This window comes from Myotis daubentonii, chromosome 1 (genome assembly GCF_963259705.1).
Source record: "Myotis daubentonii chromosome 1, mMyoDau2.1, whole genome shotgun sequence".
Classification (NCBI taxonomy): Eukaryota; Metazoa; Chordata; class Mammalia; order Chiroptera; family Vespertilionidae; genus Myotis; species Myotis daubentonii.
Genome location: NC_081840.1, coordinates 60,101,789 through 60,117,512, shown reverse-complemented (window position 1 = coordinate 60,117,512; position 15,724 = coordinate 60,101,789). Strand labels below are relative to the sequence as shown.

Genomic DNA, 15,724 nt, shown 5'->3' with positions numbered 1-15,724 from the left:
ACCCTCACCTACCTTTTCTCTCCCAAATGTCCCTGATTTAAACACACTTTTCAGGAATCAGGTTGAGAAGGAGATATAACCCCAGTTATAACTTAGAACTGCTGGGAAAGATGTCACTTAATAAATTGTTCATTCTACTGATTGCCTCCTATAAGCAAGATTTTGCTAAATACTGTGGAAGTGTTAAAAAAAAAAAAGCATAAGGAACATGGGGCTATAATGATGTAGGAGACGTCCTAATGAGATTTACCAACCAGTGAAAACACAATGTATGAGCACACAGAGGCACAAGGCAGAGCTGGTGGGACGGGTGCCGCAGCAGGACCACAAGCCTGGAGCACTGAGGACAAAGCAGCAATTCCAGCTCGTTGTCTAGGGAGAGTATATGGACCAGGTCACCTTTGAGCCAATCCTTAACAGACAGGAGGGTAGAAAATGAGCAGGATGGCAGGGGTGAGGAAGAAGGAAGAAGGACCTGAACTGGGGAGAAGTGTTAAGAGAAAAGAACATTTGAGTTTAGAAATACTGTGACTGGGTTCAAGGAACACTGGATCACATTATGCAACGAGAAAATAAAGCTAGCCTGGCCAGTGTGGTTCAGTGGTTGGGCCATGAACCAGGTCACGATTCGATTCCCAGTCAGGGTACATGTCCTGGTTGCAAGCTCGATCCCCAGTGTAGACCATGCAGGAGGCAGCCAATCAATGATTCTCTCTCATTACTGATGTTTCCACCTCTCTCCCCCTCTTCCTTCCTCTCTGAAATCAATAAAATATCTATTAAAAAAGAAAAGAAAGCTATTACAAAGAACAAGAGTTAAAAGATGAACAGGGAACAGATTTGGGGACTAAATATAAGGCTAAGTACTAAAATCTTATTTTCAAGAAATAAAGTGACTTAGCCCAGTATATACGGCCTGACTTCGTCCTGGGAAAATTTTTCTGGACATCTTTCTCTACATTTTCCCCCCAGACATAATTTTTTAAACTGAACTCCGGATGAGTTATGCTTTGGGAAATGTATGTGGCGGCTGCGGAGTTCACGGAGATCAGCTAGGAGGCTACCGCAATAGCCCAGACGCGGGAAAATGAACATTACGTGGAAATAAATATGACAGATGAAAGAGATATTGTAAAAAAAAAAAAAAAAAAAAGTCAACAGAACTTGGCAAGTAGGAAAAGGAAAGTGTCAGATGTTAGGGAAGGAGGAAATGTGTACCCAGAATAGCTCCCCTGAAAGGCTCTGGGAGAGCTGCGTTTTACTCAGAGCTTTGGAGGACTGCATGCGGCCAAAAGAAATAGATGCGAATAAGAGGGAGCAATTGCTTCCAGAAAAGGGTGCTGTTCAGCAGTCATAGGCAAGCGAAGTAAGAAGCAGTACCTGAAGCAGTGTTATTGATATAGGCCTCTATTTTCCCAGTCCATGACCTGGGGAAATTTTCCTGAATGTCATCTCTTATTTTTGGGAATCTTACTTACCTGGGTTTCCATGAAATCTGCCTCATGCACATTGCCACCAGGCCTGCGGGGGCTGAGTCGGGACACCCTGCAGTAAGCTGGGAGGGCTCTTACCAGTTGCTCTGATGGGACACATCTCAGGCGCGAGGGCGATCCCCGGAGACCAGCATCGGCCGATGTCACAGCAGCACTGCATTTTGGTTATGGACTGTGGCAGCTGGTTAGAACAGCGCCCGTTTGCCAGAGCCGTGTAACAGTATCCTGGGCGAACGTCTGAGAGAAGAAAGAAACACACACACATCACTGAGATCAAACTGGTTACAACACTCTGCTGCCCGCCACCTCTGCGTTTCCCATTTGGGCTCCGGCAGCAGGAACGGACACTCCTGCCCCTGGAAGGGAAGCTGCGAGCCCTGCTCAGGAACAATGCTCCGACAGAAACCCTTTCTTCGGCTCACACCTGGTGCCCCTGCGAGCTGGTGCACTTGGCCCAAGGCCCACATTCCAATCCCAAGGTGGGAACGAATGATTACAACCATATGTGCCATAGGAAAAGAGAGACTAAGAAAACCATGGCGGTGACAGTTAATTATTGCAAAGACAGGTCTCTCTACTGAAGGGAGACTATGTTGTCCTTGGTTTCAAACGATTTCATTCGAGCCCCTTTAGGCAAATATTGATATAAATCTATTTTAAAACAACATTAAGTCTGCACTATAGTCTGCATTTCTAAGAGATCTTTCTTATTTTGCAGTCTGAAACTATGAGTCAGACTTGAGATTTTTTTTTTTTTAAGGAATAAGCCACTTTGCAGACAGATTCAATGCTTGCTAATCAAGATTTCCTTTTGTCCTGGGGCCCTAACGAATTTTATAAGGCACGAAATATTTACAAGTTCAAAATGTAGGCGATTCCAAGTTCTTAGTCCTATAGGAGACAATGGTTCTGGAAACATTTATTTATTTATTTATTTTTGGCAGAAGGTATCATCCCAAAGCAACATGGGAAGACATATTTCTCTCTATAGATCACTTTTACTGGGTGACATCATGTCTGACTGTCATGACAACATTGACACACCGAAGTGCAACCCTGGGCTACCAAGGAGCCAACTGAACACCTTGGTCTACCTGGCACGCGTTAATGGTATGCTTCTCTTTGAGTAAAGCACACCTCTGCACAGATAATACAAAATAATGTGCTGAAATGTAAACAATGTTTTACATATGCCTGTCATTTAAAAGAATAGAAGTGGCAAATCCTTTTCTGAAGTGTGGAATTTTTTAATAGTAAAAAAATCTGCCCCTATGTTTCCTATAAGACTAAATATTAAACATTAAGTTTTCCCAAAGAGTTATATCTAGCATGGTTTTCATCTAAATCATTCTTAGGAATGCAAAGCCTTCAAATCTTGATGATTGCAATCCTATATAATAAAAGCCCAGCGACCGAATGGCAGAACAACCAGAATGACTGGTCGACCAGTTGCTATGATGCACACTGACCACCAGGGAGCAGACACTCAAGGCAAGAGCTGCCCCCTGGTGGTCAGTGCGCTCCCACAGTGGGAGTGCCGCTTGGCTGACCCGGATGAGCGGCTGCTCCCGCTGCAAACCCCGGGAGGACAGGCAGGAAGCCAGGCTGGATCAATCACTGCCTCCTCGTCCCAGGCTCCTCCTCCTCGCTCCCTGCTGCCTCCTCCGGATGCCTGCAGGCCTTGCAGTGCTGCCACTGGGCTCATAGAGCTGACCCCAGAGGCTGGGAGGCGGGTTCGTGGCCACTGCAGGAATGAGGCCTACTCCACCGCCTCTCAGTGCTATTGTCCCTGGGCCCGGCCCCGACTGGGTCCCCTGGAGAGGCAAGTGCTCCAGCTCCATGAAAGATGCTGGACCAGGGAGCAGCCACTCAGAGGGCAGGTCCACAGCCACTGGGCTGACCAGGATGAGCGGTGCTCCCACAGCAGGTCGATCCCCGCAGGCCACGCCCCCACCAGGGCACAAATCCTGTGCACTGGGCCTCTAGTAAATGAATAAAGTGAAATAAAATTTAAAAACCAGGCTAACTTAGAAGCAGTTACATTGTTAACATCAAGTGATAAAGGCTACAACAAGCCTAGACAAACTGTAAAACTATGGGTCCACTTTAAAGGGTGCAAGATCATTTCTGAAAAGGACTTAAAACCACTAGCAAGAATGAATGTGCTTTCCAGAAATTTTTTGTGATCCCAGTTCCTGCTGCTCTGGTCAGACTAATATTCTCAGCAAAGAGGCAAGACAAGTGTTATTCCATGCTGGTCCAGGGTAGAGGGCGGGAGAGGGGTGCAGACAAGGCATGTTCTGTGAAGCCAAGGGTGGCACCTCCTCCTGAAGAGGTTGGAGAGATAGGAGTTATTACATTCTAGTTAGCAATGCCTTAAAGCCACTAGTACTTTGTATATTTAGGGATTGGTAAATATTTGAAGATCAGAAACCAAAGGCTGTTAAGAATGGAAAGAGATGTTAAAAACTGGCTTATATCCCAGCTTCCAATGAATTTAGTGGTCCAAACCCAGTGTAAACACTTGACCAAAATTAGTCTACATAATTTTCAGCATGGGTTATCTTTCAGAGAAAAGCTGGGGACAGCAAACTCATAATGGGCTAATGCCTATTATTTTGCAAATTAACTATGACACTATGTTACTGCTCCGCTGGCTGTCTTATGTGTTAAATCAGTGAGACGGAGACTCTTGATCAAAATGGTGAATGTTGAAAAAATTATCAGCCGTGTTTCGGTTGCCACAGTCCTTGATTTACAAATGGCACCTGCACATGCAATAATCATTTTGCTTTTGCTTTACTTTTTCCCAGAAGGACAGCCTTTGTTAAAAATGCACACATTTATACAACTCAACATTTTAAAGAAAACCTATGGGCTAATAGGTAAAAGAAGAGAAAATCTGTGAAAACCAGACTCTATTTGGAGGAACTGAGCCCTGGGCACACCAGCCTGAAGTTCCCTATGTCATCAGGTAGCAATGCCATAGTAAGTGGGGAGAAGACCATTCTGGTGCTGGATCACTTTGCACGGAGGGTCAGGGTGGGTTCGAGATAATATGAAGACCTACGGAAGCCGAGGGGGAAGAATGTCAGCATCTGAAGGAGATAAAGGGGGCAGGGGGAGCCGCAGACCCCGTCAGCTATTTTGCACCTGTCCTGGCCAAGACACCCAGCAAGAAAGGAACAGGAATTTCCTCCTTCGCCCTCCCTCTCAGGACCCAGAAGCCACATCGTAGCAGAACAAATATATTACAAATAGGTGTTTGCAGGTCCTCCTAGCCTATCAACAGGCCTCTCCTATCCAATCACTAGCATCGTTGTGTCCAGCCCAGAGTTAGGGCTATCTTATGTGTTAAATCAGACTCATTGAGGCCTAAACTAGGTACAGGACATCTGAAGAACTCCTGGGAGTTGATGTGACAGACAAACTACTATGAAAAGACAACCCTACACAAAGGGTCTTAGTGTGCCAACAAATGATCACAGAGCAAAAAATAAAATAATCCTGCCAGAGCTTACAGAACACAGAGGGCACTGGGGCTGAGGAGGGCTGAGAGTCTCAGGATGTGCTGACAGAAGGTAACAGAATTGCATGCTTAGAAGAGATATATAAGGAAACACTGCAGACCACCATCTACATATGGGATGTTTCTATTGGTTAGATTTACTGATTCCAAACAGCCAACTTACCAGCTAACCTTGGATTTGTATATAAGTTGGACACTAAAACTATTTTCCTGCCAATAGGGATTATTTGAGGGGGGTGTCTCTGTGGTTTACCATGGCAGGAAATATTAGCATTAGCAAAGGCAGATATGTCCTCTGGATAATTTTATATAATAAATTGCTAATTATGGGTACCAGAAAGTTCCAAAGAAGGACAAACAGCGCTTGCCTGGAGGTATGGCAAGAAAGTTACTGCATGGGCTTCATCTGGGAGGAAGCAGTGGAAGGAGGCCAGATGGTGGACTGAGGCCCAGGCTGAAATCCAGCTCCCTCACTTACTAGTCACTTAAACAACTGGACCAACCGATTTACCTGGACTCTCTAAACCCCAGCTTCTTCCATCTATGGCACCGTCATGAACATTAAGTTAGGTAACTTCCACAAAGTACCTCATACCAAGGTGATCCATAAATCTTAGTTCCCTCCCCACCCTCTTCCTTTGTAAAAAATTAGCGTAAATATATCTAGTAAAAAGAAAAAAAACTTTTAATGTAAGAAATCTGATATGTAAATGTGTTTTTAACCATTTTAATGTCATTTGAGTCTCTCTTTAAAAGTTAAAAAAAAAATCTACCTATTATCTGGTCATGAAAGGACTTCTGATCTACGTCTGTGCTAAGCATATCCCCTAGAGGTCATATGCTAATTGGGACTTTTTTGGGGGGGGGGGGAAGGAACTATATATTGCACTTGCCATTCTTTCACTGCAGTTCCTATTCTATGGATAGATCCTGGAAAATCGGCAATCTGGGCACTCCCATTGTTTCTAATGAAAAGTCAGATATCCTTCCCTCACTAGTTGTAGTTATCCAAATGTCAACTGTAAGAGACTGCCCTCGGCTTTTATTGTATGTGACTAAGTAAAAAGGAATCCAGAATTTCAAGTGCAATTTCGTTTTGGTCTGAAATCCATGGCCTGTGGTGAGGATGTGAAGCTGAGTGTCTCCAAAAATATGGGCCAGAAACAAACATCAAAAGATAGCCTTCGCTTTTCTCCAAGGCCATTTGCCACGGGCTTCCTAGCATTGTCCCAACAGTAAAGACTTAATCATCTTGCTATTCAACAAACACTCACTGAGCACCTCCAACATGGGAGACACTGTGCTGAGAACCGCCAGGGACATAAGGACAGCAGTTACTAGTCTTTAAGGGTAGCTGACGGCATAATTAGTGAGATAAAAACATGCAGACATAGAATTTCCCTATGAGGCCATTTGTGAGAAGCATGTCCCCTGGTAAGGGAGAAATAGCTTTCGGGTAAACTGATCTGGAGCACCCTCAAAGACAGAGGGCCTGAGAAGAATGTGAAAGGGGGCTTGAGCTGGGAAGAGGGGTGTCTTGAGTTGTGGGTGCAACATGTATGATTACAGGCCTGAAAGGATAAAAATGAATAGCCTGTTCGAGGGTGAGAAGCAGGAGCTGTGCTGACAACGTAGCGAGATTGGAATCGGGCAGAGAGCGAAGCTTCTTAGCTCTCAGGCTGCACACTCTGGAACCTGAACTTTAGTCTAAATAATCGGTTTTGAAGGGAGTCTCAGCAGTTGTTAAATCCAGCAGTTGTCAAATCTATTTTTTTAAACAACAAAACCCCTTATTTAATTAATATTTTTCATGGAAGTTTAACATCCAACCAGATAAAAACAGAGCTGGAGGGTGTGGATGTGGGGATTGGGGGTGGAAGGCAACAGCCCTCTCCACTCAGCCTCTCCATGTTTACAGCCCCCTCTTTAACCCCAAAAGCTCTGGGGGGCTTGCAGCACCCGAAGGATCCACTAATCTCCAAATCCTAATGGAAAACTACCAGAGCAAGAGAGTTATTTAATCAGAGCACTACTTGAGGAAGATAAATCTGACAAGATAAATTGTAGAGAAGCCAGGGAGCAGGAAGACCAATGAAAAGATTATGGCAAAACTTCAGACCTGAAATAGTATAGGTCCCAGGAAATGACTGAAGGTTGGGGGTCAAAAGAGAGAAGAGTCAAGCAGGGCTTCAAGGTTTGACACTTGCATAACTGCAGGTTAATTCATAGCCTGAGGATATCTGTAGGGCCTCCTGGATCACCCCTCCCTATGGGAGGCAAAAATCCCAAAACAGGACCACAGGGTGCCTCTGCTCTTTCCAAGGGTGCTTGACTGTTTAATAGGTTTCCATAGATGTACATTTTACAGTAAGTGAGAAATTATATGACCCCTTAACAGACTTGTTTAGAAAGATGTTATGGAACTAATTGACAGAAACCATTCATGCTGTTTACAATTAGACCTACCTATGCACCTGGTGCCATCGGGAGAGGTGTAGAAACCGGGGGGACATTTGCAAAAGTAGCTGCTGACTGTGTTTGTACATTCGCCCCCGTCACAGATTCCAGGAATGGTGCTGCACTCATCAATATCTGGAACATAAAGAAGAGTTTCGGTACTCACAGAACACAATAGACAACTGTTTGTCACCCAAGGACTCAGATGTGACATTAGTCAAATAGTGTTGCCAGAAACAGCAATCTTTACAGAATAAAAGCTGCACATAAAAAAGTCAATTCAAAGAGTGGGTGCTTCTCCTCTCAATACAGGTTTACCCAAGAAATTCACCAAATTCATTATAAAAGCAAAATAAAATAAATTTCCCCTTTAAAATCTAAAACTGTGTACTGCTATTTCACCAAGTAACTACAGCATGCTAACAGTCCAAATGTCACTTATTTTTAAATTCTGTTTTCTCTTTCTCTCTCCATGGTATGCATTCAGTTAAGCTTCCTCTCTATGTACTTTATGATCTGCATCAGTTCTTGCATTGCGTTTCAATCTGATTTTCCACAAAGCAGATACCAAAATCCCACAGAGAAGACCACGTGGTTTGAGTGATGACCAAACTTGGCCACAATGGAGCACTCTGGCTGCCATTACGATGCTTCTCTGTGGGTTCAGGGGAGAGCAGGGGGAACACTGGGATGCTCCACCCAGAACCCACAACAGTATTAAGAAGAAAGCACCTTTCTCAAAGTGTCCCTAAAAGTTAATTTCTAAGTCATAAAATATCTATCAAAGATCCTGTGGGGAGATCGTGTCTATGGAAAGAAATCTTTTTCTACCTGATAGTATAAATGATTGCTACCATTCCTATTAAAAACACAATATATATCAATATCCAAAGAGGTTATTTATGTGATAGCATATACCAGAGAAACGCCATTGTAAAACCAGAATTAATTTGGCCAGATGGCGAATCGTCTTTCACTTGCTGGCTAGGTCAGATGTGGACCCCTTACTGAAGACTATCGCAGCAGCAATGAGAATGAGCTGACATGTGCTGGGTGCCGGGCACTGTCTAAACCAGTGATGGCGAACCTTTTGAGCGCGGCGTGTCAGCATTTTGAAAAACCCTAACTTAACTCTGGTGCCATGTCACATATAGAAATTTTTTGATATTTGCAACCATAGTAAAACAAAGATTTATATTTTTGATATTTATTTTATATATTTAAATGCCATTTAACAAAGAAAAATCAACCAAAAAAATGAGTTCGCGTGTCACCTCTGACACACGTGTCATAGGTTCGCCATCACTGGTCTAAACGCTTTATGTGTGTCAACTCCTCTAATTACCCCAGTAATTCTGGTGCCCAGGAGGCCTCCAGAGAACTGGCATGAGTAATGCCCAAAATAAGAGCCAAGAGGTTCATTCATAAAGTGATGTTAAACCCAAGTTTCCACTGCCAGGGGCTGGGGAGAGGGAGGAACAGAGTTTCCACTTAGGTGCACACCCTCAAAGGTCAGCAGGTTAGAAAACTCACTGTAGTGCAAACCTCCCTAATTTTCACACAGATCAAGATAGAACTCCCAGGCCATACTGCTCAATGTGAGAAAACTTCAATGGCTCTGAGTCCCCTTCAGTGCCCTCTCCTGAGTGACACAGCCCTTTCCTCCATGTGTCTAGGGCCTTTCTACTTCCCTGCATCCCCTCGCTTCCTCGGTCCTGTTGCTTCCCAGGGAGGGAAGCAAGAGTTCTGATTTCATGACCAGGCTGTGAGGAGGTCTCGAGAGGAAAAGGCTAAATAAATAAAGCATTTGTGTCAGAATCACTCATACTCTGAACTTCACATGAATTTATTATTTCTCCAGGCTCTTATCACTCTGTGTTTATCTCCTACCAGGGACCCTGGGTAGGAGAGTCTGGGAACAGTGGCTTTCTCAGTTTCTGCAAGTCCATCTTTTCAGGGGCCCAGTGAGCAGTGAGGCTTGGCTGGGAAGAGGTTCTTCTGTGCTTGGGACACTTCCCCTCTTCCCTTGGGGCAGGCGAGAGAGGCAGAGCTGCTGGGGAGTAGCTATCCCTTGGGAGATGCCTGTGCCATGGTTGCCTTCTCTCTATGGATCTGAGAAGGGACACAAATGATAGGTCCTTTTCCTCTGGATTTGCTGCCCGGATCTTTGTTCTTGGTCTTCCTTCCCTTCCAACTATCTCTCCCTGGGTATTCTTCCTGTCCCTCAGCCACTTCCCTATCCTGGGGCTCCTCTAGCAGAGCGAAGAAAGGAGGGGGCAACTGGAATGGAGGTTGGTCCAGGTATCATTGGGACACTCAGCTATTCAGGAGCTTGATCCAGGATCATGGACATCTACCCTGAGTGAGAAACAGGGAAAACCAGTTAACCTGATCTGGACCATCTAGAATCTAGATTCTAGATTACTCACTAGGAAGATATAAAACTAAAAATTGTGGCAGTTGTTTAAAAGCAACATGTGACACTACTAATTATGAATGTCACCAAGCTGGTGAGATGAATTTTGCTTTATTACACACACAAAATCCGGTGAAAAATGTGTGACTAAAAAGTAAACAGGCTGATCCTTCAAGTCACATGGAAAAAACCATCAGCCACGCTACTTGATAGTCACACTAGGTATGCCAGCACGCATGGTTTCTTAGTCACCCAGCACGGCAGCCTGATCACAACGGGACAATAGTGAGAAATGCGGTGATGGGGTCTGGATGGCAGGACTGGAAAGAACCCAGATACCATCTTGTTCAACCTCCTCATTTGAAAACTGAAGTAACTCAGAGCTGGTAATCGACTTGTTCAAGGTCACTCGGAGGATGAGGGACATTACCTGGACTGGGGCCAGGTCTACTCTATTCCCAGGGCTCTTACGTCTCTACCACAAAGATTTTGTTCAGCAACGGTACAGGGAGCCAGTGACCTTGAACAGTGAGAGCCAAGAGCTTGTAAGCATCTGAAGAAGATGGAGCCCCTTCTATGTCTATGGGTTGAGTAACTCAGGAATTCTTGATGTCTGAGCTATAAGAATCCCTAAAGCAAGTAGCCATCAGATAAATATGCCATTATTTCAGAAAGGGAAGTCCTAGGTTTTTGGCTCACATAGTAGGGAGTGTACACACTTAAGAACTACATTTTTAAAAAGCCCTTTGCATCGTGCAGCACTATTATAATTGCTAAAGGATGGGCTGGTGATAATCTAAATCCTAAAATATTAGTGGTTCATAAGGAATCCAAGGGACTTCTTCCAGAAATAAAACTTAATCCTTTAATTACACTTTATTTCTTAATTTCCTCCCACAATAGCCTATGCAAATAGGGCTTGGTTTCCAAAAAGAAAATGCTCGTGTCCTTTTAGTGTGCACACTCCAGTCATTGAAAAATCCCAGGGAAGGAGGGCATGGACTGTGTCCGTCTTTCTCCATTCACAGGATGACTCTCAATCTTCTTCTCCCACTTACGAAAATTTAATAATTATTATTTAATCACTCCAGTTTGTTCATTTACACATCAAATGCACCTAAATTGTACATGACTTTCAAATGCACCTAAATTGTACATGACTTTTTTTTTTAAGTTTTGAGAAAAGGGGAATATTTCAAGAAAGGAGAATTCTCCCAGAGGAAGATCTTCTGGAAAGCTGTTTCACCATCACAAAGAGAGTGAAGGTTAGCATCTTGTAAATTTGCTAAAGCCAATTTTTGATTGAACTGGTGTGTGTTTTTAAATTACTTCAGGCTTCCAGTCAAGAGGAAGATACATTTAAACAGCCACCAAAGTAATGACAACGATGCCAGGACAATCTCCACAAGGGCACAGAATCCCATGTGGCCCGACCATCTTCTGGGGGCTCATAGGTGGTCTCTTCAGCCTTTCAGCCACGCGGGCCAGAGGGTCTGGAATTCCTCCTATTGAGCACCTGGAGATCATCCTATGCCCAGAGCTATGCCCTCCCCATCGTGAGGCGCTGCAGCGGGAGAAGAGCAAAGAGCCTGGCGTGGACCCAGCTCACCAAGCATCCTGAGAGGGCTTTCTGATTACTTTCCTCAACCGGGGTAAGGAGGCAACCATCTCACAGCAGCCTCCAGGCCAGAGAACATGTAGTATAAACAGGGTCTCTTCCAATATCAATTTTGCAAAGAAAAATAAAAAGGAAGAGAAAAAACCCACTATCTGAATTTAATGTAACAGTAGATGGCAAAGAAAGAAAAAAAAAGGTCTAGCCAAAAGTATTCTGTTTTTATCTTGCTACTGACTTCAATATGTAGCTTGGGGAATGGGGTTAGGGTGGAATATTTGTGGAAAATGGTTAAGTAATTCTCAGACTGAATTTTTGGTCCATTAGATACACCACCATAATAGGTTTCTTAGCATTAATAAAAGGATTTTGAATCATTTTTCTTTCTGTCTGGATATTAAATCCGAGTGTCTTCTGTCTCGTTCACAACCACAGAAGGTGCTCGGTCCCAACTGATGCTAACTGATGGGTCTGGGTGAAAGATAAGGGACGTAGGAAAATGATTCTAGTTCAGGCTGGAAGCAATAATAATTTCAGAAAATGAAACAGACTGGCCAAGTCCTACACCCCATATTCCCCTCTCTGAAAGCTGACTCTGTCTCTTGAAGATGAATATATTAATCTGAGACCACCTAAGCCTGTAAGCCACAGCCCACTCTGATGTGGATTTTGTATGCCATAAATCTTAATAGTGTACTAATGTCATAAAAATGTATGTATGATGATACCTAAGAACATATACCATAATATTTTAAAATTTGGAAGTATAATTGTTAAAGTAGAGGTTGCCCTAGCTGGTTTGGCTCGATGGATGGAGCGTTGTCCTGCAGACTGAAGGGTCCCAGGTTCGATTCCGGTCAAAGGCACATGCCTGGGTTGCGGGCTTGATCCACAGTGTGGGGCGTGCAGGAGGCAGCTAATCAATGATTACCTCTCATCATTGATGTTTCTATCTCTCTCTCCCACTCCCTTCCTCTCTGAAATATATATATATTTAAAGTAAAGGTAATGGTTTACATCTAGGAAAGAAGACAACATAAGTGCTAGAGTGTGAACCAAAAGATGAAAAATGTTTTCTCTGCTGATCAGAGATGTAGGCCTGAGAATGGTGGTACATTATTGTCAGATATTACATATAAGGTACATGCACTCACCAAAGAAAAGAGGGTTCAATGCTGCCTACTCATTTCCTGGGTGTTTCCCTCTCATAGAAAAAAATAGTATTTATTACACTTAGAAGCCAGGCCTCAGTAGTGGTGAATATGAACATATTTTCTGTACACATATTTTTAGAAGCTCAATCTATAAACTAAATGCAAATAAATCACTCTACCTCAAGTCATTTTTGTTTAACATAAAAAAGGTGTCCATTTAATAGGCAGAAAAGAAAATTCTAAACTTGACCTAACTCTAACCCTAACCCTACTTGTACCTGGAGAATAAATGAGTTCATTGGTCTCTTTAAAAAAAAAATCAAATGTACGTTTTAATTAGGAAAATATTAGAAGATAAGGTATTCTAAATTATATGTAATGATCAAATTTAAATTTCTATCTACAGAGCTATGCAAAAACATGTGTCTTAAACATTGTAACCCAAATCCTGGGAAAAGGGGGACATCTGCAGCAATGTCAACAACAGAAATAAAATTAAAATGTCATGTTTTAATATTTAATTTTTGGGTCTATAAAAGTGGAAAAAGCTGCCAGGCTTTCCAAAGGCATATTATTCCTGGTGAGAATGTTATATTTACACATTCATAGGAATGACAAAGACAGAAGGAATTAGGAACAATTTACAAAAAAAAACTTGCCACTGATTTGGATTTTACCTGCCCCTCCATTTTCGAACTGCAAAGCCTGATATTTCTTACCTTCACATTTTTGTGACACTTCATTAAATTTGTGTCCAGCAGGGCATTTGCACTCAAAAGATCCAACAGTATTGATGCAATTTCCTCCTTGACAGAGCCCAGGGATGGCCTGGCATTCATCCACATCTGTCAGATTTTAGGTCAGAGAGAGAAAAAGAGAGGAAAGAGAGAGAGATTAATTTATACAAAATTTACTAATTCATATAAAACATTCTTATAATGTTTTCTATATGAAGTTATAAGCATTCGTTATTTTTCCATCTTTCCTCATGTAGAGAAGTACTAACTTTTGGGGGTTTGATCATGCATGCATGCAAAGGTACAATGACAAAAACGGTTGACATTAAAAACTAGAGTTATTCAAGAAACCCTTAAAATCAAAATGTAACACAATCTATAGCAAAACTGTCTTTGAGTTGTATTGAATAATTCAGTTAAAACAGACTACTCTTAAATAAGGTCACTCAGATTACACAAGAGAGCTAATGTTTTTATACAAATTCAATGCAACATGTTCACCTTGCATTCTGTAGAACTGTCTTGTGCAATAAAAATTAAAGAACACAGGAAGTTAGGTCAAGAAGTGAGAAATCCCAGGTGAAGCGCCTTGCTGGCAGAGTGGTGATGGGAGAGGACCTTTTAAAGTCAGATTATGTCCGCCTCAGCTCAAAACTTCAATCCACATTAAGCCCTAGAAAATGCTACCTAACCCCTCTACTCTCCGACCTCATGTCCTAACCTCCTCCCTCTCACACTCCTCTCCATGCGCACTGGCATCCTTGCCTGGCCTCAAATACAACAAGGATGCACCTGCCATGGGCTTTGTGGTGGTGGCCCCTCTGCCTGGGCCATTCTTCCTCCACACAGTTGCCCGGCTCATGCCATCCCATCCATCAGGTCTCTGCTCCTCAGGCACTTCAGAAGCAGACCCCTCCCTGACCAGTCTAATAGCAACACCCAGCCCTCCATCAGTCACCACCCTTCTTAGTTACTCGGCTTATTTTTCTCCATAGGATGAATCACCAAGTGACCCAATACGTAGATTTGCTTTTATAAATTGATTATCTTCCATACAGCAGGTTCTTTGTTCATTTCGTTCACTGCTGTATCACAGCACCCAAGGAAGAAACCTGTGGGTACTACATGGAGCCTCAACTATGAACCTTCCAGGAACAAATGTAATCAGTGAAGGCTCATGACATCCAGTCAGAAAGATGGTGAAAGTGCCATCTTTCTCCATGTACTCTTTCTCCATCTTTTCATCCGCAACATGCAAAAGTCTGGTTTAGTGAAGAACCCCCAGGGAAGTAGTCTAACGCTTCTTCCTCTGCTTCCGGTATTTTCTTAGAAATCTAGAAGCCTGGTATCCTCTTTAGTTTCACTCTTCATTGTGTGAAACAAGAGAGCGATGACCAGTTGTAAGACCTCTAAGCAACCTGAGTTCTTGAGAAAAGTTGGCAAAAAGGAAAAGGGGCAACAAAGGAACAACCATTTATTTTGGTGTAAAAGTGTTGCTTCCTGTTTTAGATGGAATGTCCTGGCCCACAAATTAATGACTGTATGTGAAATATAATTAAATTATGTTCTAGAGCTCATCTCAATTTTTTCTTAGGTCAGAATTTCCCAGTCACTTGGTAGGTTAAATATGTTTATTCAAATGTTATTTAAAATTAAGATTGTACATAGAAGCAAAATTATATAGTCTTATTGATTGTGATTTTGAGCCAAGAGGAAATATAGATGAGGGCACTTCTCTACTGGCCATACATTCTAAAAATGAAGACCCAATAAGCTCCTTGATAAACCCTTTTGCCCACAGTCCCTTACATCTGGCCCAAGGACTCACAACACCAGCAAGGAGACAGAGCCCCAAGCTGACAGCAGAATCCCTCAGGGTGGAGATGAAGAATTTCATTCACAGCGTGGCACTACAACTACCATTTTGATTCCATGGCTTTTCACGAATTTTCTTATAAAATGCTTTTTGTCTTGGATGTTGAATAGCAGAGTCAGGGAGGGACAGAAAGAAAATGCTGGAAAAGTCCAGACTGTATTAAATGAATAGCAAAGCTAAAGAGCAGTAGCTCTTTCCTCTCCCTCTTCATTCTCTTTCCCCCAAAATATCTTAGCACCTCAGCCTCTGACTCATGGATGGGCAGCTGGGGCACTCAAATTCTGGCTCCCCGGTCAGTCAGTGAGTTCATGGGCATTAGCTGACCTCAGAACACCAAGGCCAAGAATTTCTTCAAAATTCACTGGGACTTTCTAAGGATGAGAAAAGCGAAAGGCATCAAAGAAAAGGGGAACTAAATTTACCCTATCTTATAAAATCATACAATCA

The 15,724-nt window shown here is 42.9% G+C and overlaps 1 protein-coding gene across 2 annotated transcripts in view; it reads right to left on the bottom strand.

The window, feature by feature from the left end:
- FBN1 (fibrillin 1) overlaps window positions 1-15,724 on the bottom strand; it is a 236,939-nt gene that overhangs the window by 115,158 nt on the left and 106,057 nt on the right. For both annotated transcript variants that reach the window (XM_059702174.1, XM_059702182.1), the window contains 3 exons: window positions 13,384-13,509; window positions 7,489-7,614; window positions 1,572-1,730 (listed from right to left, as the gene is read on the bottom strand). In XM_059702174.1, coding sequence (XP_059558157.1) covers window positions 1,572-1,730; window positions 7,489-7,614; window positions 13,384-13,509 — 411 coding nt within the window. The remainder of the gene's footprint in view (window positions 1-1,571; window positions 1,731-7,488; window positions 7,615-13,383; window positions 13,510-15,724) is intronic.